This window comes from Ambystoma mexicanum, chromosome 5q, assembly GCF_040938575.1.
Source record: "Ambystoma mexicanum isolate Mex_15411 chromosome 5q, UKY_AmexF1_1, whole genome shotgun sequence".
NCBI lineage: Eukaryota > Metazoa > Chordata > Amphibia > Caudata > Ambystomatidae > Ambystoma > Ambystoma mexicanum.
Window position 1 is genome coordinate 1,359,471,530 of NC_090933.1, and position 27,767 is coordinate 1,359,499,296.

A 27,767-nucleotide genomic window follows, 5' to 3' on the forward strand; every position below is an offset into this window, starting at 1 on the left:
TCCGCGGCAGCAGAAGTTAGAGTTGAAGATGTTCCAAACGCAGCAAAACCACACAGATTGTTACCACAGCAGGGCAACGCAGCGGCCGTGTGTATTTCAGCCCAATACACACTTCTCACTTCAGACCTGAGAATGCAAAGTGTACGAATCGTGTGAGAGTGCCAAGGACTCGGAATACAGCAGCAACCTGGCGGCGGTGACAGAGCAAGGCTCCTGGGTAGGCTGGTCAGTCAACTGGATGGCCCAGGGACGCTTCCGAAGGCTTACGTGCAGGAGATGATGAAGATGCTGAGAATAGTTGTTCCCACTATTCCAAAGGGTCGAAGTGCCAGTACAGGCCTTCTCGTTCGATCAGAGGCAGAATGGTCTCACAGGGCGACAGCAGTGCAGAGGAGCAGTCCTTCAGCGGGTCACCAGCGATTCCTCGGTTCAGCCTCTTAGTTGCAGGATACTTGGCTCCTTTATCCTTCATTCGTGAGAACTCAGGAGATCAACATGGTAGTGGTGTTTCCAGCCTCCTCTTATCCAGAGTTCCCTTTGCGCCAAAACAGAGAGGACCCAATGGGAGATCTGCTCACAAAACACTCACACCAAACGTGGACCTATCACGGACCATGGTGGTCCCAGGCATTCAAGACACACTAGACTCTCTGGCACTCAGGATGTGTATTGGGACCAGACATCCCAGCCCACATCCTGGAGGCACACACAAGGCCTGTGGAAGCCCGCGAAAGCATCTGTGTTTCGTGGGAAAGTACATGCCCAAATAAGGAAGGCCCCTGGGTCGGCTCGAACTGGGGAAGGTGAAGGGGGCAAGACGGTCAGCGGGCAGGACAAAGAACCTCGTGGTCTGGCCATTTTGGAAGCCAGGCCACCATTTGGGGCTAAGCGCGAGAAACGCGCTTAAACAGCCAAAAGGAGCTCAAAACACAAAGAAACGATCGCTGCCACCATTCCCGTCCGTGATTCAATTGCACCGTTAGTTAACAATCCAATGAGAGTTTCTAGGGCCTGTAGAGTGACTAGAGACCCAAGAGAGCAGTAACTTAGCTTACAGTGCCCTCTTGTGTCATGCTGCGCAAAAGATGCAACATGAAAAAAGAACTTTCCCGGCATAAGTGAGCGAAAAGCCCAGAGGAGTGCGGCAGAAGGCTGCGCTTCTCTGGCAAAGTCTAGATCAGGGTGTAAAACAACAGCAAAAAGTTTAGGGGTTGCCACATGGAAGGAAAATGACCTACAATTAAGAAATCTTTCCTAACAAGGCCCATGGTATTCTTCATTTGTTTTAAAGTTGTGACCACTTCTGGGATGAGTATGAGGAGTCCTGTGGTATACTTTGCTGTCTTTCAAGTATTCCTTCTTCCCCGTGGGCCTCCTGGGTTTCCTGCCGCTCCGGTTACCTCTATCCTTCTGGGTTGGCGTCAGTAGTTTTCCTGCGGGCGGGCCTGATCTGCTGTTACAAACCCTTCCTGCATTTCCTTCCTCTCCTTTCGGTGCGCTGCTCTGTGGAGCCCTTGCTGCTGCGGTCTTGGTGTCATTTGAAGAACACATGGTCCACCTCTTAGGGGTCATGCCACCGCCTCGCGATGCCTACGTATGCACGGGTTGGTTCCATGCCATCTCCATTCCTCCTTCACTTGGTCGCCAACGTCCTCTCAACCAAGCATCTCCAAGATTCTCCTGGCCTCTCTCTAGTTTCAGGTTTGAACTTCCGGGGCTTCATCAACATTGGTCCTTCTTCCCTTTTTATTGGAACTGTTGGGTCCTCCCCAGCTTGGAAGTGTAGTCTCTACCTTGAGCGCTCTGTACTATTTGCTCAATCTTCTTCGTCCCAAGATGGTTGGCTTCCAACCTCTGAGTAATCTTCATTTCTTGCATACTCTTCTTGTTTTTGGTATCTGTGCCTCTCTGTTGGTTATTTTGGACAACATTACAATAACATTGACTGGTTTTGCATGGTTTTGCTGTTTTATTGGTGACTACTGAGGAAGGGGTGTAGGGAGTTCCTTGACAGAGCGGGATTCCGTTTCTCCAAGAGGGGAGTCTCTTTGTGTGAGGTCCCTCTTTCTGCCACCTTTAGAATGTTGCGTAGTGGACTCACATCCATACCCTCACAGGGAAGGGCTCCCCTATGCGGAGAAATGACGAGATCCCATGAATTGTCACAATATGAATACACACATACAGTTACCTGCACCTTTCCTGCACAAACAAAAGAGAACACATGCTTGCATATGCACACGTGCACAAAAACACCTCTGACAATTAATACCATAACATTAATTAATAATATAATAGGGTGCCACAGGAGAACGCTGTTTCCTTCTCCGAGAAGCCAGTACCTGGAATCCTTCAAGATGGTACAAGGTTGCTGGTGTGGAGAAGAGGTGCGAAAGTGGCAGGAGGGTTACTGGGGGAGTGGTAAATGGGATATATGTGAATGTCCAGGATTTTGAGACAATTGTGAGCCAAGAGTAGGCCACAGAGGGGTTGGGAGGGGTTGTGAGCAGATGGAAGGCATGGCACATGCTCTGGGTTGGAGAATTCAGAGATGTGTATGGTTGACACAGGGTGCCATGGAGTGAGGTCAGTGTTATTAAACCTTCTTGGCTTTGCGTAATCAAGCTCCTTAGTATATCTCCTGGCTGGTACTGGTAGGTGGGCTGGCAGGAGAATCGTGGCTTGTATGCCATCTTCATCCTGTTAAAAGATGCACTTCGTGATTTGTTCCCCCCGTAGCGGGGATCTACAGGATTCGACCTCCAGATTCAGGTGGTGATAGGGGAGATGGATAATAACTGTCACCTGTGGGTAGAGGGATGTGAGGACAGTGACAGTAATGCTCCCAGTGCCGGTCTTAGTGTTGGGTTTGCCTCTGGCAATTGGGTGTGGGTGGAGGGATGTGAGGACAGTGACAGTAATGCTCCCAGTCCCGGTCTTAGTGTTGGGTTTGCCTCTGGCACTTGGTTGTGGGTAGTGGGATGTGAGGGCAGTGACAGTAATGCCCCCAGTGCCGGTCTTAGTGTTGGGTTTGCCTCTGGCACTTGGGTGTGGGTGGAGGGATGTGAGGGCAGTGACAGTAATGCTCCCAGTGCCGGTCTTAGTGTTGGGTTTGCCTCTGGCACTTGGGTGCGGGTAGAGGGATGTGAGGACAGTGACAGTAATGCTCCCAGTCCCGGTCTTAGTGTTGGGTTTGCCTCTGGCACTTGGGTGCGGGTGGAGGGATGTGAGGGCAGTGACAGTGATGCTCCCAGTGCCGGTCTTAGTGTTGGGTTTGCCTCTGGCACTTGGTTGCGGGTGGAGGGATGTGAGGGCAGTGACAGTGATGCTCCCAGTGCCGGTCTTAGTGTTGGGTTTGCCTCTGGCACTTGGTTGCGGGTGGAGGGATGTGAGGACAGTGACAGTGATGCTCCCAGTGCCGGTCTTAGTGTTGGGTTTGCCTCTGGCACTTGGGTGCGGGTGGAGGGATGTGAGGACAGTGACAGTGATGCTCCCAGTCCCGGTCTTAGTGTTGGGTTTGCCTCTGGCACTTGGGTGCGGGTGGAGGGATGTGAGGACAGTGACAGTAATGCTCCCAGTGCCGGACTTAGTGTTGGGTTTGCCTCTGGCACTTGGGTGCGGGTGGAGGGATGTGAAGACAGTGACAGTAATGCTCCCTGTGCCGGTCTTAGTGTTGGGTTTGCCTCTGGCACTTGGGTGCGGGTGGAGGGATGTGAGGACAGTGACAGTAATGCTTCCAGTGCCGGTCTTAGTGTTGGGTTTGCCTCTGGCACTTGGTTGCGGGTGGAGGGATGTGAGGACAGTGACAGTAATGCTCCCAGTGCCGGTCTTAGTGTTGGGTTTGCCTCTGGCACTTGGGTGCGGGTGGAGGGATGTGAGGACAGTGACAGTAATGCTCCCAGTGCCGGTCTTAGTGTTGGGTTTGCCTCTGGCACTTGGGTGCGGGTGGAGGGATGCGAGGACAGTGACAGTAATGCTCCCAGTGCCGGTCTTAGTGTTGGGTTTGCCTCTGGCACTTGGGTGCGGGTGGAGGGATGCGAGGACAGTGACAGTAATGCTCCCAGTGCCGGTCTTAGTGTTGGGTTTGCCTCTGGCACTTGGGTGCGGGTGGAGGGATGCGAGGACAGTGACAGTAATGCTCCCAGTGCCGGTCTTAGTGTTGGGTTTGCCTCTGGCACTTGGGTGCGGGTGGAGGGATGCGAGGACAGTGACAGTAATGCTCCCAGTCCCGGTCTTAGTGTTGGGTTTGCCTCTGGCACTTGGGTGCGGGTAGTGGGATGCGAGGGCAGTGACAGTAATGCTCCCAGTGCAGGTCTTAGTGTTGGGTTTGCCTCTGGCACTTGGGTGCGGGTGGAGGGATGCGAGGGCAGTGACAGTAATGCTCCCAGTGCCGGTCTTAGTGTTGGGTTTGCCTCTGGCACTTGGGTGCGGGTAGAGGGATGCGAGGACAGTGACAGTAATGCTCCCAGTCGCCGTCTTAGTGTTGGGTTTGCCTCTGGCACTTGGGTGCGGGTGGAGGGATGTGAGGGCAGTGACAGTGATTATCCCAGTGCCGGTCTTAGTGTTGGGTTTGCCTCTGGCACTTGGTTGCGGGTGGAGGGATGTGAGGACAGTGACAGTGATGCTCCCAGTGCCGGTCTTAGTGTTGGGTTTGCCTCTGGCACTTGGGTGCGGGTGGAGGGATGTGAGGACAGTGACAGTGATGCTCCCAGTCCCGGTCTTAGTTTTGGGTTTGCCTCTGGCACTTGGGTGCGGGTGGAGGGATGTGAGGACAGTGACAGTAATGCTCCCAGTGCCGGACTTAGTGTTGGGTTTGCCTCTGGCACTTCGGTGCGGGTGGAGGGATGTCATGGCAGTGACAGTAATGCTCCCACTGCCGGTCTTAGTGTTGGGTTTGCCTCTGGCACTTGGGTGCGGGTGGAGGGATGTGAAGACAGTGGCCCTCATTACGACCCTGGCGGAAAGTGACTGACCTGACCGCCATAGCGTAAATAGCGTTTCCGCCATTGCACGACGTAGCAAAGTGCGGCTAATTCCGACCCATCGGGCACGAGCACTACGCTATGGCGGAAGTGCAAAGTCCGCGATGGCGGAAAAGTCCCCAAAACGCCCCTCACCGCCGTCGTACGGCGCCCTAGGTGCAATTCCGCCACCCATCTGAGCGGTCACCGTAATGAGCGGCAATCGGAAAGTACGGTGACCGTAAATATACGGAAACGGAAGTCAAAAAATGGTCCCGGAACGGGAAACAGCACGGCGTACACCTATAAAATCAGAATTCCCACACAACCATAAAAAATACTACCCTGAGACACATCCCAACCCGTCATCCACCCCAGTGAAAGCAATAAAAATGGGAAAAGTTGCGAAAAAAGCGTGCGACCGCAAGCGGCAGGTCCACTTCTCCCGTGAGGAACTCACGGTGCTCACGGAGACCCTCCAGGAGAATGCTGCCGTCGTCTTCTCGACGCAAATGACCAGGACGGCACTTGCGAACAAGAAGGCCATATGGGCCCTGGTGGCACAGCGGGTAAGTGCGGTGGGGACCGCACCCCGCAACCCACAGCAATGCAGAAAGCGATGGGACGACCTGCGGATACGCGTACGGAGCATACTATCCGCCAACCGTAACATTGCCACAGCTACCGGGGGAGGATCGGAATCACCCATCAAGTTGACCCCCTGGGAAGAAATCTGTGCCTCCACCATTGGAATGGAGAGTATAGAGGGAGTCGGAGGGATGGAGAAATGAGTGCAGACATCCGAAGAATCAGGTAGGTGGGCCAAATAAAACAATGCTAAATCCACAATGTCCAATCATGTGAAGTACCATGTGTCCACATAGTCCAACAGTAACACATGTCCACATGCATCGGCCTGATAGCGCACTTTAAAACTCACATTAAATACATAAATAATTAAAAATCCTAAAAACACCCTCTACACGTGCAGCATGCACACCCTAACTGCAGGCTGCAAAACAACTGCATCCTCAATCCACACAAAAATGAAACCACCTCCAAGGCCCCGACCCAAATCACCCTCAGGTACCACCCCAATGCATGTGATACATTGCCATTCCAATTTCAACATTAATAACGCTCGCCCTCCTTTACTCCACCACAGGGTCCGATTCAAACGACGAGCTCCAGGACACCCCTACCAGCACACCTGCAAAGAGGGCCAAGACCAACGGCCAAAGACCCTCCACCTCAGCTGCACGCATCAAGACACGGCAGCAGCACAAATCAAGTGGCAGCACACAGGAGGGAACTTCAACAGGCACCCCAGCAGCCAGCATGCCCACAACAGCACCACCACAGGTCCCCCCAAGGGATGCCACAGAAGGCACTGCTTCTGGTGGCAGCAGCACCCTAGGTGACACTGCATTAATGGTAGCATGCTCCGACACAGAAAACGGTAATGTCGAAGTAAGATCCATCCATGACCTGTCTCAATCCCCCTGTTTGTTCCATCCCGTACACCATGAGGATACCACGCAGGGGCACCCACAAGACGACGACTGGCCATCCCCCGCAAGCCCTGTGGCAAGGCAACATGAGGTGACCAGCCCCTCTGTGACACCACCGCAAATGGCCATGGCACAGCAGAGGCAACAGTCCCTCGACCAGGTGATCGTGCAACAGCAGCAACTGGCCACGCTCCTCAAGGACCATGCTGATGAATGTGGGGGTACTAAGGCAGCCATAGAAACATCAACTGAGACACTTAGGGCAGAAATGGAGAGAAGTACAGAGAGACTAAGGGCACAAATGGAGAGAAGCACCGAGAGCCTGAGAGTACAAATGGAGAGAAGCACCGAGAGCCTGAGGGGGCAACTGCATGCGACGTCCAAAGACGTATGTGGTGAACTTGCCGCTGTGCGCCGTGTGCTCACTGAGCTCTCACAAACCCTTAGGGACATGCATGGACGTGAGCAGGCAGAGACATCATCCGTTGCAAGTTCCGTCCAGGGCAGCCCCCAACGTAGATCTGGGAGGAACCTGCGCTCCACAGGCAGGGGTGCCCCTGATACCCGGAGAGGGGGCTTGCAATAGCGTCTGCCCACTGACAATGAGCATCTTCGGACACTGGTGTTCGGGGGGGAGGTAGGAGGGTGGAGGGGGTGTGTTGGGCTCACTTGGGTGGCGGGTCGATAGGGTGTTTAACATGATATCACATATGCCATAAACAATGCACGATCATGCAATGAGATGTGTGGACATTGATCTTTGTGTACGAGGCCATTATAGGCGTACAGTCCATATTGTGCATGTTCCAGACACACACAGTGCCACGAGTCCCGTGTCCATGTATCAGCCACCAGGCGTGAGTGCTAGAAGCATGCATCTATGAGATGCTGACGAATGTCACGGCCCTCCTGTGCCTCACGGACTCCTTGAGGTGCTGCCACATCCCCACCCTCATCATGACCATCATCAGGTGCTTGCAGTTCTGCGTCAGGGGGCATGGGCACATTTCTACGTACGCACATGTTGTGTAGCATGACACATGCCATGACCATCTTTGCAACCTTCTCATGGCGGTACAGGAGTGCCCCGCCAGACCTGCTGAGGCAGCGGAAACGAGCCTTCAGTAGGCCGAATGCCTGTTCTATGACTACACGGGTACGTGAGTGGGCATGGTTGTAGTCCTCCTCAGGCTGGTTCTGTGGGTTCCGGAGTGGTGTAAGGAGCCATCTCTTCAGTGGATACCCGGCATCACCTGTATGTGGACAATAAAGGATGTTTGTGGAATGACATTGCTACGTACGCCCCCCCCCCCCTCCTGCCAGGTCATTGCCGCATCACATACCCCACATTATCATGCATGAAATGAGACTCACCGAGTAGCCAGGATCTGTTCCCTGCGTGTCGCTCCATGTAGCGTGGTATTCTAGAGTTCCTCAAGACCATAGAATCATGGGTTGATCCAGGAAAGCGTGCACAACAATGTGTAATGATCCTGTTGGAGTCACACACCATTTGTACATTAAGTGAATGAAATTGTTTTCGGTTGCGGTACTGAGCCTCCATGGCATGTGGGACGACCAATTCAACATGGGTGCAGTCGATGGCACCAATGCAACCCGGTATGCCGCCAAGTGCATGGAATCCCACTTTTGTGTTCGTAATTTCCTGCTTCGAGCGTGGTAGAGAGATGTAGTCGTCTGCGTGCTTCAGGAGGGCATCGAGCACTTGCAATAGTGTCCGTGAGAACAGTGGCTGTGAAATGCCATGCAACTGTCCGACTGTGTGCTGGTAGGTGCCTGTGGCCAGGAAGTGGAGTACAGACACCACCTTCAGTAGGGGTGGGATGGCGGTTGGGCTATCTATCATGCTGACAAGGTCAGCCTGTGTCATGTCCACAATGGCGGTTATGGTGTCCCGGTCCAAACGGTAGAGGGTGTGGATCTGCTCATCCGTCAGGTTGAACGGATGTGCTCGGAGGCGTGGGATTGCGGGCTGCCTGCGTGGTGGTAGTGGCTGTGCTGGCGGGCCTTGCTGGGCCTGCCTTGCCCTCCTCCTCCTCCTGCGTCTCCTCTATGCGGCCGGTTGTTGTAGTAGTTGCTGTTCGTCTTCTTCTTGAAGTTGGAGTACTTGCAGTGCTATCAGGTCCCCCAGGGCCAACATCGCTAGTCCTGCCGGTAGCATTTTGGAGTGGGTGTGGTTGTGTGAGGGGGTTGGGTGTGCAATTTATGTGTTTTCAAGCTGTAATGCCTCCACCTGTGGTGATTCATTCCACCTGTGCAAGCTGCAATCCCCTTTGGGCGAGCACGTCCCGCACGCAACGCTGCAATTCGACGCATGGCATCTTGCTATTACAATCATGTATTTGATCCCGATGGCAGTGAAATATTGGCTCATATGTTCATTCTGCTATGGTCCCATTGTTTCCCATACTATCTTTGCAGTCGCGAACAAACTTGTGAAGGGTCAGTGGAATGTAGTACTCGATTAACGGTGGACCCTCATGCAGCACTGTACCGCGGCTCAACGACGGGCGGGGCGTCCCATTTGTGAGTGAAGCCACTTTGCATTTTCACACATTGCCGCACTACATGGATGGATTTGTGATTTCAAGCGGTCACAGATGCCTTTTCGACGTGATGTTGCAAATGAGGAATTCGAAGGACGGCGCTTTCGGTCTTCAGCTAGCGGCGAGGAGACGCCCACAGGTCTGACTGCAAATATAACGTTCTATTGTTTAATGTCCTTGGGACAGGGGCCATGGCGAGAATGCAATGATTGATATGAATAGTATGGGATGCGCAATAGCGTGGTGGACGATAAGGCAGGACGTTCCCAAATACATGTTACTTCACAACACTGGAATTCCGGCCTGGAGCACAGTGGATTTTGCAGACTGCATTACGCACAGACTCAATGGAAATTGCACATGTTATGTGAGTACATAATCAGGCGTTTTCATACCGGGATGAGGGAATGATGTATGGATGCATGGACAGATGATTTGATGGAGAGTTTGCCATGTACAGGGCTTTTTGGAATCTATCCACCTCCCCTGCGCTATGTGATGCAGAGCTGCCATAGTGGGACCATCGTCTATCTGGCCTTGTTGAACCCTCCCTGTCTCGACGCGCCTTCAAACACTTGTGTCTATGCACGTTACTAATCCCATCGAATGGATTCTGTTTTGACAGACGCATGCACACAAACACTCGTTTGTAATAGTGTTTTCACCTCGATATTTATAGTTATGATTCGCAAGTGATTTTTGGGTGGGAATAATCCTTTTGAGTGGGCTAGCATGCATATGGCTGTAGATTTAGTGTGATCATTGAAGTGAGTAATACAAATCAAGTTCTGATGGCCATACTATTCTTTTTCATTTCATTTGGGTGACAGGTATCTCCTCCCCTTTTGCCGCTGCCATCTGTATGCCACTCCTGCAGATGGCTTCTACTCCCGACACCTGCTGCTTCGAGTTAATCAGTGGAGCACCATTACGATCTTATGGGACGATCGCCAATGGGCCACATGCCCTTACGCGGTACTAGTGGCTAGGAGCAACATTTCGACCTTTCAGCTGGACTAGTGCCTACCTAATGGAACGGCCCTGCGGTTCTAGGCGCTTCCATGTTGCCTTTTTGAACGTGAATGTAGCCCCTGTGTACCATGAAGGAACAGGGCGTCACACAAGAAGAAGCTGGTCATTTATTGCGGATGCAGCCCACAATTATGAAATATATTTTTGGGGTTCATGACCTAATGGCTGTATGGGCTTGGTGAATTTGTTGTGCATTAAATTTCTATTCTGATATGAACCGTGTAGCGTTATTCTTTGCAAGTAATGTAGCATATTCCTATTTGTGGAGCGATGTATTGTGAGTAGATCTGCATTGGGTTCCGGCTTCTGAGTATAGTTGCGTGTTACTGTACTGGCCGCGTTTGCCTACGAAGCCCAGTGTGGTCAGGGATAGGGGCTACCATTATGACTGTTTTGATGATGTCATGCTCAGGGGCGGGGGATTAGCTTTTGTGTAACAGATGCCGGTCAGCCAGGTGGATTGGTGGAATGATGTGATTATCAGTATATGGCTGGTCACAGGTGCCTGTGTTTGCGTGCGTTTCTTGGAGGGAGACTGAGGTCATGTCCATTGGAATAGCTTCTGTATTCGTGCCATCTGTGCCCTGCAGCTCCCATTGGCCTCTCTTGAGATGTGCCTGGCTGCTCAGTCACTCTGCCAACTTGTGTGGTACATGCTTCTGCTGATGGTTGGTTTGTTTACTGGCAGGAGTACAGGGCTGGTGCAGTCTGACTCAGGATACTGCTTTGAATGTTGCCTTACACTGGTGTCAGTCGATGGGGGGGGCCTGTTTTTGTTTGTCTCATTTTTCTGCTCATGTTGCTGTACTTGAACCTTCGCATGCCTGTGCTGCATCAGTGCGGCAATGGTGCCATGGCAAATATGGATGGCCACTCACAAGGCACTTGGAGCCCCTAGATTAATTTGTTCGTTGCCATGCATGGGTGACTTGTACATTTGACTGGTTGCATTGTGTGACTTCATTGCACCTACGAGGAGTTGTGCAATGTGGACAGGGAGTGGTGTACAGGCACTCAGTAGGGCCGTTTACGGTTGATTCGCGATGCCGTACTTCTCGCCATGGCGGAATGGTTCTTTCCGCCATGCTTGATGGCGTTAGGTACATGTCCGCTAGGGTCAGAATTCGCGTACCATTGCGCCATGGTGGTAATTACGGTTTGGCATGGCGCGCGTGCGCGTACTTGGTGCAGTTAGCGTTGGCGTTCACTACGGTGTCGCTAATGGCATCGTACTTTACGGTGACGGGTCATAATCGCACCGAGCGCTATTCGATGGCGGTATTCCATTTCCGCCATCGTTTTTCGATTTCCGCCAGGGTCGTAATGAGGGCCAGTGACAGTAATGCTCCCAGTGCCGGTCTTAGTGTTGGGTTTGCCTCTGGCACTTGGGTGCGGGTGGAGGGATGTGAGGACAGTGACAGTAATGCTCCCAGTGCCGGTCTTAGTGTTGGGTTTGCCTCTGGCACTTGGTTGCGGGTGGAGGGATGTGAGGACAGTGACAGTAATGCTCCCAGTGCCGGTCTTAGTGTTGGGTTTGCCTCTGGCACTTGGGTGCGGGTGGAGGGATGTGAGGACAGTGACAGTAATGCTCCCAGTGCCGGTCTTAGTGTTGGGTTTGACTCTGGCACTTGGGTGCGGGTGGAGGGATGCGAGGACAGTGACAGTAATGCTCCCAGTGCCGGTCTTAGTGTTGGGTTTGCCTCTGGCACTTGGGTGCGGGTGGAGGGATGCGAGGACAGCGACAGTAATGCTCCCAGTGCCGGTCTTAGTGTTGGATTTGCCTCTGGCACTTGGTTGCGGGTGGAGGGATGTGAGGACAGCGACAGTAATGCTCCCAGTGCCGGATTTAGTGTTGGGTTTGCCTCTGGCACTTGGTTGCAGGTGGAGGGATGTGAGGACAGTGACAGTAATGCTCCCAGTGCCGGACTTAGTGTTGGGTTTGCCTCTGGCACTTGGGTGCGGGTGGAGGGATGCGAGGACAGTGACAGTAATGCTCCCAGTCCCGGTCTTAGTGTTGGGTTTGCCTCTTGCACTTGGGTGTGGGTGGAGGAATGCGAGGGCAGTGACAGTAATGCTCCCAGTGCCGGTCTTAGTGTTGGGTTTGCCTCTGGCACTTGGGTGTGGGTGGAGGAATGCGAGGGCAGTGACAGTAATGCTCCCAGTGCCGGTCTTAGTGTTGGGTTTGCCTCTGGCACTTGGGTGTGGGTGGAGGAATGCGAGGGCAGTGACAGTAATGCTCCCAGTGCCGGTCTTAGTGTTGGGTTTGCCTCTGGCACTTGGGTGTGGGTGGAGGGATGTAAGAGCAGTGACAGTAATGCTCCCAGTGTGGGTCTTAGTGTTGGGTTTGCCTCTGACACTTGGGTGCGGGTGGAGGGATGTCATGGCAGTGACAGTAATGCTCCCAGTGCCGGTCTTAGTGTTGGGTTTGCCTCTGGCACTTGGGTGCGGGTGGAGGGATGTGAGGGCAGTGACAGTAATGCTCCCAGTGCCGGTCTTAGTGTTGGGTTTGCCTCTGGCACTTGGGTGCGGGTGGAGGGATGTGAGGACAGTGACATCGTAATGCTCCCTGTGTCGGTCTTAGTGTTGGGTTTGCCTCTGGCACTTGGGTGCTGGTGGAGGGATGTGAGGACAGTGACATCGTAATGCTCCCAGTGCCGGTCTTAGTGTTGGGTTTGCCTCTGACACTTGGGTGCGGGTGGAGGGATGTGAGGACAGTGACAGTGATGCTCCCAGTGCCGGTTTTAGTGTTGGTTTGCCTCTGGCACTTGGGTGCGGGTGGAGGGATGTGAGGACAGTGACAGTAGTGCTCCCAGTCCCGGTCTTAGTGTTGGGTTTGCCTCTGGCACTTGGGTGCGGGTGGAGGGATGTGAGGACAGTGACAGTAATGCTCCCAGTGCCGGTCTTAGTGTTGGGTTTGCCTCTGGCACTTGGGTGCGGGTGGAGGGATGTGAGGGCAGTGACAGTAATGCTCCCAGTGCCGGTCTTAGTGTTGGGTTTGCCTCTGGCACTTGGGTACGGGTGGAGGGATGTGAGGACAGTGACAGTAATGCTCCCAGTGCCGGTCTTAGTGTTGGGTTTGCCTCTGGCACTTGGGTGCGGGTGGAGGGATGTGAGGGCAGTGACAGTAATGCCCCCAGTGCCGGTCTTAGTGTTGGGTTTGCCTCTGGTACTTGGGTGCGGGTGGAGGGATGTGAGGGCAGTGACAGTAATGGTCCCAGTGCCGGTCTTAGTGTTGGGTTTGCCTCTGGCACTTCGGTGCGGGTGGAGGGATGTGAGGACAGTGACAGTAATGCTCCCAGTGCCGGTCTTAGTGTTGGGTTTGCCTCTGGTACTTGGGTGCGGGTGGAGGGATGTGAGGACAGTGATATCGTTATGCATCCAGTGTCGGTCGTAGTGTTGGGTTTGCCTCTGGCACTTGGGTGCGGGTGGAGGGCCAGACAGCACTGCACTTGTAGCCATATCCTCTCATTGGAAGTAGGGAACCTCTGTCAATCAGAGGACACGTGTGTAGGTCCTGCAAAGAGCACACTGCTTATCGTGCCTAACCTGCCTGCAGCAAGAGTCGTAAAAGGGGGGCCACTGTTACTTGTTAATGACCCCAGGCAGCCTCTGCAGACACGTGCATGGCCCAAGTATCATTGACTTTGTCACAAAACCTCGAAATAATTGCAATGCTTGGGGAACCCCAAAACTCAGAGGGAATTTGGGGTAGGTCGCAGTTTCACTCAAGCTTAGCAGCGACCAATACGTGAAGGGGTTCTGGGTAAAATAGTGTAATTGCTGTATCAGCACATATTAATACAGAGTGCGCCATATTTTCAATAAGGTTTGGGAATTGGTTTGGCCCAGATTTCTAATAAATAGCAATGGGTGGAAAACTTGAAATTAAGCATAAGACTTGGCAATGAGAAGCTTTCGACTGGCCACTCAATTGCAGAGGGGACTAGCCCTATGCAAAATAGCCTGCACTCCTAGGCCAGGCCCAGCCTTCGGTGGCAAGGGGTATGCCTTGGCATGGGTCACTCCCCCTCCCTGACAGAGGCAAGAAGGCTGAAACATGTACCTGTGCAGAGGAGGCGTGGCCTAGCAGGTTAGGATGGACTATTGCCATTGGTGGGAGGACCTAGACTGATTTGCATAATGCCCTTTTATCATGGCGATGAATGAAATGCACGCCATCATTGTGCTGCCGATTAACCCTTTCCTCTGCTCTCTCTTTAGGTCAGGTTGTAGCTCTAAGCTGTAGCCAGGTGCCCGGAGCGCTGGTGCAGATTGATGCCGGCAATGGGCTGGTGTTCGGAGTCGATTCTACTAACAAGATTTACACCCTCTTCGGTAGCAGCTTGATTCAGCTTTCAGGAGCTCTTATCCACGTTTCCGTCGGTGCGGCTGGAGTTTGGGGCGTGAACGGCGCCAACTACATCTACAAAATGGTGGGCGGAAACTGGGTCCAAACCTCTGGTAAGTGTCGTACGATTGACTTGCACATTCACTAGGGTGACCAGATTTAAAAAATAAACAACCGGTACTGGGCAACTAATATAAAAGTACGACTAACTCTTCAAAGAGCCTCTCACTTCAGTGGCGGGTGGAGGAGAAAGGGGGTTTAAGTGCTACTGTTCAAATAAACACATTATAATTAATGTATCACTGATTTATCACAAACTAACACTATCTTAAGTTGTAAAACGCAAAATTGCTTTTGTGCAAGATTGTGCATTCCTGCCTGCCAGCTATGAAGACCTACTACCTAAAAGCGGGACCACTGCACTTTCCAATGGAAACATATTCTAGACAAAGGGGGACAGAACTCCAAATTCTGCCCTGTCTTGAATCTGTTTGATTTCATTTGAATAAAAAATATATATTTCATTGTTACACACCGGCCTAGTTCATGGTCCATTGCGACATGGGGTGTTTGTCAAGGGGGGTGTGAGATGGGCTGGCTGCCTTCTCAAACTACAATCCGAAATTAATAACATTGAATGCATTTTTATTGTGTGCCATGTCCTGTGCCATTGGACAGAGTCCTGGTCTAGAGTGTGCCATGTCTTTAAATCTGTTACACCACTAAATAGCTTGATAAAGACATAACACATTCTTAGCCAATTATTTGCCAGAAGGAAAGCTTGACTATTTTGTATTAAATTCAAGAACATCATCCCATATTTAATCAGTGCTGCTTCTTTTCCTCCTTTATAGGAACAATAAACCTATTTTGTACTGGAAAGAGTAAACCCCTCTGACTCTCCCATGGGCCTCTGTCCAGGAACACATGATAGCATCTCTCTTCCCAGCAACAGCTGCCCCGATTAGAACCATTTGAGTCACTTCATTTATATCTGGTCACTTTCCAGAAGTCATCAAACTTGCCTCAATACCACCACCTATAAAAAGAAAGGTGCAGACCCACAACATTCCTTTCACAGAAATCAAAATGTATTACTTGAATTGTCTATATTACCTTTGGATATTTGCTTCTCTTTCAGTGAATCCTATCAACATGTCTCAGTCCATGCAATCTTATATGTGCTGCCATAGGTTCATGGAATTATCAAGGCTGTCGCTTGATATTGTTGCTTCTGCCTTCAAACCTCATCCTTCTCCAACTACAAACCTTTAGTGATGTAGATCCGGAAAGAGCCTTGAACTAAAATAACTGTAGAACTCACACCCAGACCCAGTGTAAACAATACAAGCCAGTGGAAGCGTCGAATAATACCATGCATTTCTATTTGTATTTTGTTTATTTGTATTGCACACCCTGCCCACGGGCATCAGGGCGCATGTTTGGAACAGGTAGTTACAGAAAAGTGTTACATATGTAGGTGCATATTACATTGTATAGACATATTTACATCAAGGATAAGAACATGAATCAGGAATATTACATAGAATGGCAGATAGTCAAATATACAGTATATTCAGTGAGTAGCCTGTTTGCGGGTGACCGCTGCATGAATTACAAAGTGGAGGCCAGTGCATCCTGCTCGTTCAGCCAGTATTTAGTTCTGTTTTTGAAGGATTGGATGGCTGGCACATTCCTTAGATCATTGGGTAGGGATTTCCAAAGTTTAGCAGCTAGGACTGGGAAACTCGAGCCTCTAGCTGTCTGAAGCTTGAAGCTGGGGATGGTTAGTGTGTGCGCCTGTGCAGATTTTAGGGGTCTGGATGCTGTATGTTGCGTGAAGCGTGTGGACAGGTAAACAGGCGCAGCATTATTTTGTGCCTTGTGAGTTAGGACAAGTGCTTTGAGGGAGATGCGAAGTGTGATGGGTAGCCAGTGTAGGTTGCACCTGGTAGCAGAGATGTGGGAGCACCTGGGGATGTTGAGAGCAGCACTAATGGCATTTTTCTGGGTGACCTGGAGTTTATCAAGGTTTCTTTGACAAGTCCCTAAGTAAAGGGCGTTGCAATAGTCAACTTTGGACATGATGAGGGTTCTGGCGAGGGTCAGGCAGTTGTCAGTAGTCAGGAAGGGGCGGCACACTGTGATGAGTTTACAAGTCTACGATGAAGCTGAGGCGACTGAATTGGTTTGTCTATTGAGAGAGAGAGTGGATTCCAAGTGTTTTCGTGATGTTGGTGACTTTGATAACATTTCCATCAATGATGAAGGCGTTATATTTGGGGTCAAGTTTCGTGAGTTTGGACTGAGAGCCTAGAATGAGTAACTCAGTTTTCTCATCATTAAGGCAAAGCCCATGGTGTGCTATCCAAGCCTGGATGACCGAGTAGACTGAGTTGAGTGCATTGACATCGGTTACATAGTCGCCAGTGATAGGGATGAGTATCACGTGAAAAAGACTCTCCCAGGGAGGTGTTTGCATTTTCACACAGACCTCTCGGGAACCAATTATTCAAGTTTAGATATCATTTGGAGATAGAAAAACACAGTCACATTTGGAATCGTACTGTCTTTATGTACCAGTACTGGGATTCCATTTCTATTGCCACTACTCTTACTAAGAACACTAGTGCAGTAACAATAAGGATTTTAGTGATCATAATAGAAGCAGTGAAAACAGGCAAATAATATTAATGTGGTTATTAGTAGGAGGAGGTTCACAGTAGTGGAAGTACTAACATTAATGCTCATAGTATAGTACTAGCCTAATCATTGTTACCGTTATCAGTAATAATAATAATAATAGTAATGACAGTAGTAGAAACAGCACAACCTTTCTCCAGCATAATAACATCACTGTTAAAAACAGCAACATGATTAACCCTAATGTGCTTCTAAATATAAAGAATGATAATTGTCGAGGGAGGCCCTGAGAAGGCAAGCACATATCGCAACAGGATTCTTGCCATTTGAGGCTCTTGCTGTCGCTTCATTCCACCTGCTCCCAGGGATCCTTGGTGGAACATGGAATGTGAAACCCCCTGTGTTTGCCAGATTGTCCTCACTTTTTCTCCTTGTATTATTTCCAGGAAGCTTGAAACAGATTGATGCTGGTGGAGCCCAGTTTGTCGCTGGTGTGAACAGCAATAACAATGTTTACTGCCTGAATGAAGGCGCAACGGTGTCAGCGAAGGACGGATCCCCGTTGCCTTGGGTCAATATTCCAGGCGCCCTGAAGTACTACAGCTGTGGCCCACTGGGGTGCTGGGGAGTGAACTCTAATGATGACGTCTTTTTCCGTAATTCCGTCACCCCAAATAACTGCCAAGGCAACAACTGGCAGCTAATCGTTGGCAAACTATCCATGATCGAAGTTGGGAGGGATGGTACTGTGTATGGCGTGAACAGCATAGGACACCTGTATCGCAGGTATAGTAAATATTAAGGCACAGATTTCTCTGTAGAGAGGCCACTGGCTAAGGATAAAAACATGCTGACAGCAGTTAACGATTGCAGGCATATGCCGTCTTCGCCTTACCAACACCCCCTGCAGCTCTGCAAACTCTACGCAGGACCCGCCTTTTGTCTTCCTCAGTGGGAGTTGCTAATGATGTTGCTTGTGCTTGCTTGACCACCACCCTTTCTGCTGTGAGTTGGTTCCTTCCCCCTTAAACTGTATCTCTTTCTTTTTCCTATCACAATCCCAGATCTCTCCTTCAGAGAGAGTCATTGCATCTTGCTCCAGTCTGTGCCTATCCTTTGTACAGTTATGTAAGGGATTTCTGAAGCCTAAACATAGCTAAGGAGCAACCAAGTGGTTTATATTGATGATGCTCTCGGGGTTGGGAGTAAGGGTGTAGGGAGCAGCAGAGCAGTTGGGATGGGTAAGGGGAGTGGGGGGGAGAGCTCTAGAGGCTGAGAAGTAGAGTTGAGTGGAGCGACCAGTGCTTGGTGAGATGTTACTTCAAGAGAAGGGCCTTGAGGTTTTTCCTGAAGTGTTGGATGGAGGAGGCCAGGCTTATCTGCTGTGGTAACTTGTTCCAGAGACAGGGAGTGTGAAATTGTGTAATGAAATGGGGCCTAATACCAAGGTTGCAACCTCACAAAGGACTTAAAACAGTGATAACCTGCTTTCCTTTACTGCTAGCTAAAGGTCTTCCTACAGTATCCACCCAAAGGTTTCCAATGGCCCTCATCACCCATTCATACAACTTAGAAGCTTTGAATCATTCCTGTAGCTCCGCCCAGACCGCTGATGTGTGTACGGTTCTGTGATGCGCTCTCAACCATCTGGTATTGTGCTTCAAAATAACGCTACACTAAGTGCCTGAGCTTACATTTGGATGCACAGAGTCGTGATAGCCGACTCGACTCCAGTACCTTCTTAAATGCAGTCTTTCGCTTTTACCACGAGGTGATTCTTCTTGGCCCCCAGTTCAGGAGTCATGCTTATCCCACACACCAAACTCCCCCCGGAACTCAGGCTCAGACCCGGGGAGCCGCACAGAGCACTGGCGTCCTCAGGGTCACCAAGGCTGGTTAGCCAGTCAGAGGAGGAGGAGGAGGAGGGCAAGGTGCCCCTTTGGAAGTGATGCTGGTCAATTCCCAGCAGTGACAGATCGCACAATACAAGGAATGTATTAAAGTACAGCACTGGTTCCAGCTGGCAAAGCAGTACTGCACCAGGGATGAAGGACCTGATACATGGATGATGGGTAAATCGCTAAGAAACACGTCTTAGTGCAGATGGACCACCTTGCGTAGAACGCAGAGGATGGTTTAACTAACGTTGGACCCACTACTGAAAATTCAGCGAATGCCCTTAGCACCATTTCTGCTGCTTAACGTATTTGCTTCAATCCATGCTTCATAAAGTGTTTTCGTATGGAGCGTCCTAAAAAATTTTTTTAAAAAAATTAAAATGCTACAACCCTATTATATTACATTTTTACCAAGGCAAGAAAACCATGCACAGAAACGTGGGGCCCGATTCATGGGAAGTGCGCATTGACCCTGCAAAGCCTCCGTGCCGAAAACGACTTTGTGTGTCCCTGCACGCATAAGATTTTCTGCGTGCTCTGCATATTCATGGAATTGTTCCTGCAAAGTAACCCTATGTGCAAGTTGCGGCCGGAACGCCCATGACACTTCCCACGCGCAGCAATTCCAGCCGCTTAGACCCACCTTTGTGAACTTCTCGACCACGAAGTAATGCACCCCAGCAGTACTGAACGCAAACCCCCAGAACCAAGGCAGCACCCCGGCGACAATGCATAGGGTCCCCTGTAACAATTCTCAGCACCCCCTCAACATGCGTACCATGTATTATAAAGGTAGTCATTTCCCAGAAGATATGCGTGCAAACCCCCGTAAACCGTGTCTGCACCCCTAACTTTGTTCGGAACCCCAAATGCATGCATGCCCCACTAAGTCCAGCATCCCATCTTACTTTTGCGTGGTGTTTCCTGTGTACGATTGCCTTTGGATGGCCGTTAGATCGCAGGTTTTGTGTCGTAATTTCCCGATGGGAGGTGCGCAGTCTAATCCATGAATATACTTGGTTAAACGCAGTTGTGGGTATGCAATTGGCTCATGCGGACCGTCCCTCGACGCGTCCGCATTTTGCCTTGCCCTTCCTCATTGTGCATGTTCCGCCCCCTACTTTGAGCACTGCGTAGGCCCAACCCACCCTCTGCGTGGACTCTCGCACAACACGCTCTACTGCCCGCAGGGACGGGCCCGGGAACGTACAGATTTTTCCTGCAAAGTCGGTTCCATGAATCCACGAAGGGGGTTTTGCGCACTGAATGGTTTACCCCGCAAAGTATTCCATGAATTAGCCCCTTGATTGTTAATGCATTTCTGCTGCTGCAAGGAGGAACATGACGTTTAATATTTCTAATCTGAAAGGTAGGACTTTGTTCAAGTTAAACCATGTATTTGTTTTATCGCCAACCACTGATGGCGGAAGAAGGTATTTGCTCTGAGAATCTGCTTAGTGGCTGCAACCCCTGACTTGTCTGCTCACCTGACATGCAAACAGTGAGCTGTGTATTTCATTGGTGCAAATGCAGAAGTAGCCAGCATGTGCCCTGGGCACCAAGATATGATAGGCTGGCAACATGCTCGCACTCACGTTGGTGCTAGGAGCACCTTTCACCATGACATGGCCTTAAATCGAGGGTCGTGTTCAAATATCAACAAATATCAAATGCAGTTCTACACATGCCATGCAAGCTCTCTGCAGCTGTCTGACGCCTTCTGTGCGTTCCTTATTTCCCGGTGCCTGGTTAAAGCAAACGCAGATGAGCGTCTGGCTTTCCTTGGAAGGAGAGTCCATCCATTTCATGGAAACAGTCTAGACTTTTTCTTGTGAGGAAACTGTTACGTTGTGAGCTACACGTGGATGGACAATGTGTTGTTATTTGCTTTTGTTGAACCACATGCTACGCGTGGGTGGAATTGTACTTCAACGTCCACACACGGTGTGAGAGTGGACTTCAGCGAGGCTGATATTGTGCCATTTATTCTAAGCCGGACACACCATTCTTCCACGAAGCTGAAAAGGAGGAACTGCTTCGGTCGGGAAGTGTTGAGAACCTGGCCCTGGCCTTATCTATTACTGAAGGAAGGGCTCCTGTAACCCGTGGCCTCCCCTGTGGGATTCACAATGGAATTCTCTTAGGGGCATCTGGGGGTTTGGGGTTTACTGTCTGGAGAAAGTCATCACAAATAGTTAGTAAGGGGGAACCAAGTTCTCTGAGGCTGAGGCTTCTCTTCCCTGACCTTAGAGATTTGAGAAAGCCCACGAGGGGCATCACCTGATCATGCCACTGGTATGAGCATGTGTGCCAGTCAAGAATTAGGACACATTGCTTCCCTAAACCCTCCTGTAGGGTTCCAGTTCCTCTCCTTAGCCCCAGTCCTGGTGCATTTGACAACCTGTGCCTGTGCTGGTGTCATTTCGTGCATGAACAGAGTGTTAGAATGCATGCTGTGAACTACCAAGCCCCCTTCAGCCGGAGCACGAGGATGTCGGCTCCCTCCATCTTGCCAGCTGGTAGCATGCCTGGAGACTGTGCCTGTTGCCAACCACCCTGCAGAGAGGTAGGAAGATTTGTGGAGCCTGAAGAAATAGCGCTACATCGTTTTTCATCTTTAATTGGATAATAAAAAAACAAAAAAAGAGAGATTCGAATTTTGATGAAACTATTTTAAATGATGTGGTTTTCGCCGCGCTGCCCTACTTCCACCTTCTTGTGCCCTTCATTTCCCCGTGGCCTGATGTGCTGTGAGGCAGCATTCCTTTGTCCCTTGCCCTGCTGTCCTTGGGGCAATTTCCAAGATGGCCATTTCATTTACCTTGCTGGGAAGGCTTCCCAAGTATTTTCCTTCCTGGCTCGCTGCATGCCTATTGGGGACCGGCAGGCTTTAGCCGCCCCCCCCCACCAGGGGCCCACTTACTAAGGCCCTGTCTGCTGCCTGGTCAGGTTTGGGATTTCCTCCACACCCCTCACTTCCTGCATTGGGGCTGGTGCTCCTACACTCTTCAGGAGAAGCTGGAACTTTTGTGACATTTCACTTTGCCTTGGTTTAGTCACCTCTACCTAGTACATTTTATTTTTTAAAAGACAATGCTCCCACCCCTCTGACTGTCCCACCCTCACTCCGTCTCACCTGGACTCCCACTCTTTTGCCTCCAACTGTGCCCATTCACTGTATTGTGTTTCACAATGTCTGCTAAACTTCGCATCTAGCTGTGCCCATTGGCACTCTATTTGCTAAACCTCACATCTAGCTGTGACCAGTGGCTGTACTGTGTTTGACCTTGTTGCTGAAGTTGATTTTGGCTGTGCACAGTGGCTGCATTATGCTATTCTGTCCTGTGTCTCCTGTCCTGCTTTGCCTCTTGTGCTTGCACCCCCCACACTCTCTCCTATTGTTCCCACCCCCTTTCCACTCTTCTCCCACTCCCTACCCACACCCCGATCCCTCCTCTTCTCCCTCCTCCACACCACCCATGGCGCTCTCTGTTTCTCCTATCTTCTCTAACTTTTTCTCCATTGACTATCCTTCCCTTCTCACAAAGTCTGGTAGGAAGAAGTTCAAAAATGGATATCTTGGTCTATAACCCTGGTCTCCCTTTCGCTGACACCTATTCCAATGCTTCCTCCAGACTGACCCTCACTGACATTCCTCTTTGTCGTTTCTTCACCAGACCTATGGACACCTCACGTGGTCTCTGTGCTCTCTCCTTTCTCTTCTTCTCCCATTAATGGTGGCACCTGGTGGCAGGCCGTGCTGGTCCCCTTCCACTCCTCTAACTTCATCATTAATATCTGCCAGAATGGCACCGTCTTGGTCCAAGGCGCTCAGGCCAACCTTCTTCTCTTTGATAGACGCTTCACGCGCCTCATACATTTCCTTCCTTCTCCTGCCTCCCTCCTCTGCAATCTCTCTCTTCCCTGGCTTCCTTGCCTCACACCTCTGCCTCCTCCTTTGCTATCTTTCCCTTTTATTCTTCTGCTCACCTCAGGCTCCTCCTACACCTCTGCAGGGTGTACCTCTGATTTGTACCCCTCCCCAGAAGTTTTTCAAGGCTGGCAAACGTCTCCATCTTGCCACCCTCAGCTCTCGCTCAGCCGTCAAATACTCTTCTTACACCTGCCGCCTTCTGGTAGAACTCGACCTTGATGTCCTCTGTCTCACCGAGACATGGTTCCTGGCCAGCTCTGTCATAAGCTTTGACACTCTGATCCCTGATGGCTACACAATACTCTTCGTGCCCTGATCCAACTGTCCCGGTGGGGGGCTAGCCTTGATCTTCCAGGAGTCCAGGAGTGGATTCCTGCCTCTAGCTGTGCCCTTTGGCTACTCTCCTTTGAATGCCCAGTCTGCAGGAGTTCTCTCTCTCCTAGCCATTCTCTCACCATTGCCACTATCTATCGGCTACCTGGTCAGACCTCCTCCTACCTCTCTGAGTGGGCTGACCTCTCCTCCTCCCTCTTGGCCTGGACTACTCAACTCCTCCTCAGTGAACTAAACATCCTCCTGGATGCTTCCTGTCCCCAATCTTGACTCTTTTGCGACCTCTGCAACTCTCTCTCTCTCTCTCTCTCTCTCTCTGTCTCCCTCTCTCTCTCTCTCTCTCTCTCTCTCTCTCTCTCTCTCTGTCTCTCTCTCTCTCTCTCTTTCTCTCTCTCTTCTTCCCTCTGGCCCGACTCACTCTGCGGGACACACTCTGGATGTTCTCATCTCCTCAGACCTCCCCCTCTCTAACACTCTCATCACTCCTTTCTCCTGGAGCAATCACTTCCTCCTTTCCTCCCATCCCTCCCTCTCTAAGCCTCAGGCCAAGCCAACTCCCACACTGCCACCTACCTTCTCGGTCATCCGGCCCATGAAGCATGTGTCAACTGAGGCTTTTGCTGCCACTTTCTCTCCCCCTCCTCACCTAAAGCTGACTCGCATCCTGACACAGCCCTTTCCATGCTCCACTCTTCTATTTCTGATACTCTCAATGTTCTTGCCCCTGTCATGAGAATCTGTTTGAAGCCCAAAGCCAAATGTAACTCTTGGTACGACTCAGACCTCGTCACCCTTGAGAGCAAGTGTAGGGTGGCTGAGAGGAAATTACTGGCATCTTGTACATCCTCTGACAAACTGGCCTGCCGCCTGCTCCAAAGGCAACACCGGCTCTCTGTCTGCACTAACAAGAGAGCCCACATCCGAGCCCGCGTCTCTGCGGCATCTAGCAACTCAGCCAAACTCTTCAGAATCTGCAAGGTGCTGGCCAATTCTGCTGCAGTCTCTACTTCTCCTGTCCCCTCCCATGCCCTGTGCACTGCCCTGGCTTCTCATTTCATCTATAAAACCCAGGCCATCCTGTCCATCCTCTCGTCCTCTCCTCCTCTTCCCACCTCTCTCTCTGCTACCCCTGCCCCCCCATGCGGCTGCCTACTCTCCCTCTTTCTCTTCCTTTCCTCTTTGCTCCCCAATGAGGTATCTAGAAGAGTCCGATCTATGAAGGTCTCATCAAAACAAGTTTTCCCTGTTCTTTCAAAACCATCAAGGACCATATTGACACCCTCGCTCCTGCCCTGGCCAACTGCTGCAATCACTCCTTCAACCACTGGAACCTTCCCCTATCCCCTATCCCCTGAAGCACTCTCTTTTGCACCCTCTTCTCAAGAAACCCTCTGCCGACACCTCCTGCCCGGCTAACTATCTATCGCCCGATCCCCATCTCTCCTTTCCTAGGCAAACTCCGGGAAAAGCTGGCCATCTCTCACCTTAACCTCCACACTGATTCGGTTGGTTGTCTCCATGATCATCAGTCTGGCTTCAGAGCAGCCAGAAGCACGGAAACTGCTCTCCTGAACATCCGTGACATCCTGCTCTCCAACCTTAATTCTAATCTCCCCTCTGTCCTCATCTTACTCGATCTCTCTTCTGCCTTTGACACGGTCAACCATGCCATCCTGCTCAACCACCTCTGTGATAACCTGGGTATCACCGGCCAGGCTCTGGCCTGGCTAACCTCTTTCCTCTCCAACCGACCCTCCCAAGCCCAACTTTAGTCATTCATTTCATTCATTTCCTCTATCTCACTCTCTACCTGTGGTGTTATCCAGGGGTCTAACCTCTCTCCCTGGCTTTTCAACGAATACCTGGCACCCCTCAACCACCGCATTGCTGCCCTTCGTTCCAACTTTCAGTGCTATGCGGATGACACCCAGCTTATTTTCAGGCTCCTTTCTGCCACCACTTCTCCGTCTCTCACCTCTGACTGTCTGCCAGCCATCCAGGAGTGGTGTGCTACCATTGACCTCTGCCTTAACAGTAGTAAGACAGAGATCCTCCTCATTGGCACACCTGCACCTTCCTTTCCTGTCACTCTCTGGCCGGCCTCCCTGGTTCCTATTCCTACTCCCACCTGTGAGGCTAAGAACCTTGGGGTCATCTTCGACTCTAGACTTTCCTTTTCTCCTCACATTTCTGACGTCTCTAAAAAGTCAATCTACCAACTGCACCTCCTCAGAGGTATTCTTCCTTACCTCTCATTCCCCCAGAAGCTCACTGTCTCCAGAGCGCTGGTTCTCTCTAGGCTGGACTATTGCAACAGCCCCTTTCTAAATCTCCCTGCTTCTACTCTCTGCCCTCAGCAACTCATCCAGAACAGGACTGCAAGACTTATCCTTGGCCTCAAGCCCAGGAATCGTATCTCTCCAGCCCTGAAATATCTTCATTGGCTCCCAGTGGCAGCAAGGATTAAGTTCAAGACCATCTGTATTGTCCACAAAGCCTTCTGGGCCCACAATACCTTCAACTCTCCCTTCGTAAATACCTTCCTACTTGAGCTCTTCGCTCCTCCAACTCTATCCGGGTCAGCCGCTTCTCCAAGCAACAAGTTGACGGTAGATCTCTTTCATCGGCTGTGGCCTCCCTCTCTTCAACTTGAGGAGAACCATGTTCAGTTCCGGAAACACCTCAAGACCTTCCTCTTTGCTTCTGCCTTCTCTCTTCCTCTCCCCTTCTGATCTCTGTCTGCTATTGCAACTGGGCACCTGGTTACCCTTGAAATTGGGCCCAGATCCCCGCCCACCCAGCTGTATACCCATGCTGCCTCCTGGCAACCCTTGCACTTAGGTGTAACCTACAGTCCCCTTACCTGCATTTATTAGACACCCGTTGCCTGTGCTTAACTCTTGCACTTGCCACCTGCTGGCAGTGCCTCTTGTTGTCTTGATCCCTTGTTCAGCACTTTCCACTCCTCCCGTACCCCCTTCACTCTCCCCCTCCACTCTCCCCTGTGATTGCGCGATCTCAATGTCACTGGACCTAGTAAGATTGTTGTCTTGTCCTCCCTTGGGCCCCTCCTTGCCTTGTTGCACCTTGAAACACTTGTGTATAAGTGCGCTATAAATAAAATATGTTTCACACCTGACAACTATAATCTCCTCACGAATATTCACATTTTGTTTTAGGAATGGAATACTAAATGCAACTCCCATGGGAACCTCCTGGACCCAGCTGACGTTCCAATCCAGAAAGTTCCGGCATGTGTCCATAGACCTGGGGTTGCTCTGGCTGATCACCAGTGATCAGAAGATCTTCAAGTGCCCAGTCTAACTCACAGACAAGACAAGACAAGGGATCGACAACAATCACACACCAACAGATCTCACTCCACCTGTGCGTGGGCCTTTATTGTGTTTAAGGTTTAGTCTGTCTCTTGCTCTTCACTCTCCCTCCCCCCTCCTAGTTCATTCTATCCTCCTCTAATTTGCATTCTCCGATTTTCTCACCGTCTACATCTGGGTCTCAGCCTCCTCCAGCTATTTTACGCACACAGATCACGTGCTTCCTGTTAATCTCGCTCATAATCTGGGCATCTCCATCCATGCTCAAATCAAAGAGTGTAAAGCATTCCCCGAAATAAAGTATTGTTTCTCAACATTACCTGCATTCCACTTTGTACAGTGAGCCCAATGATAAATGCTGAATAATCGTTTAGATCCTCTCTGTTGGTGACTCAATAAAAGAGTGGCACCTTTTATTAGGATTATGTCATCTTAATCCTAAAGAAGAGTGACTGAGGCCACTTTACAAGAACACTATTATCCAGGGGAGCCACCCTTCCTGCAAGCTAGCGTGCAATAAGGGGCCTTCTGTCTGCCTTACATGTAACACTTATTATGGAAACACTTTTTAAATAACAAAAACTGTAGTGCTGAATTAAAATCAGTCAAACCAAAATGCTTTTTTGTTGAAATAAAGTTCAGTAAAAATTTAGTGCGAGTGAGTAGGAGTAATCACGGCTTAGTGTGCGTGACTGTGAGAATGTGAGTGCTAACAAATCAAATAAAAGCTTCAGAACATCCAGTGTATCAAGAAACTAAATGATGACCATGTCATATTTAGTAATGGTGAGTGTGTGAATTAGTTGAACAATGCACAATTTACGCTGACCACATTTTTGTGCTAGGGGCCAAATGGCTAACAAGCCAAGTGTGTGGGAAGCAAGCAACGTGGATTGAAAAGTGTTAATGCATAAGTAGGGAGAAATGACAACTAAATACCAAACAGAATGTTGCTGTTTATTACACGACACACGCAAGCCAGGGAACTCCTTCCCCTACAATGAATGTGGTGCACAATAGAATGCTTTTTGATCTTTAATAAACTACAGATTCTTTGTGAGTAGGCCTCCAACCCGTCCCACACCCAACCTCCACAAACACCCCGTGTCACAATGGACCAGGAACCAGGCCGGTGTGTATCAATAAGATATTTATTGTTTAATAAAAAAGGAAAATCAACCACATACAACAGCCACCAATGATGT

At 50.5% G+C, this 27,767-nt stretch overlaps 1 protein-coding gene across 1 annotated transcript in view; it reads left to right on the forward strand.

Annotated features, from left to right (window-relative positions):
* Nucleotides 1-26,881, forward strand: part of LOC138498150 (fish-egg lectin-like) — a 118,344-nt gene extending 91,463 nt beyond the window's left edge. Inside the window, exons 2-4 of the mRNA XM_069622029.1 lie at nt 14,293-14,532; nt 17,509-17,848; nt 26,407-26,881. Of these exons, the coding sequence (XP_069478130.1) occupies nt 14,293-14,532; nt 17,509-17,848; nt 26,407-26,551 (725 nt within the window). The 3' untranslated portion in view covers nt 26,552-26,881. The remainder of the gene's footprint in view (nt 1-14,292; nt 14,533-17,508; nt 17,849-26,406) is intronic.
* Nucleotides 26,882-27,767: the final 886 nt, after the last annotated feature.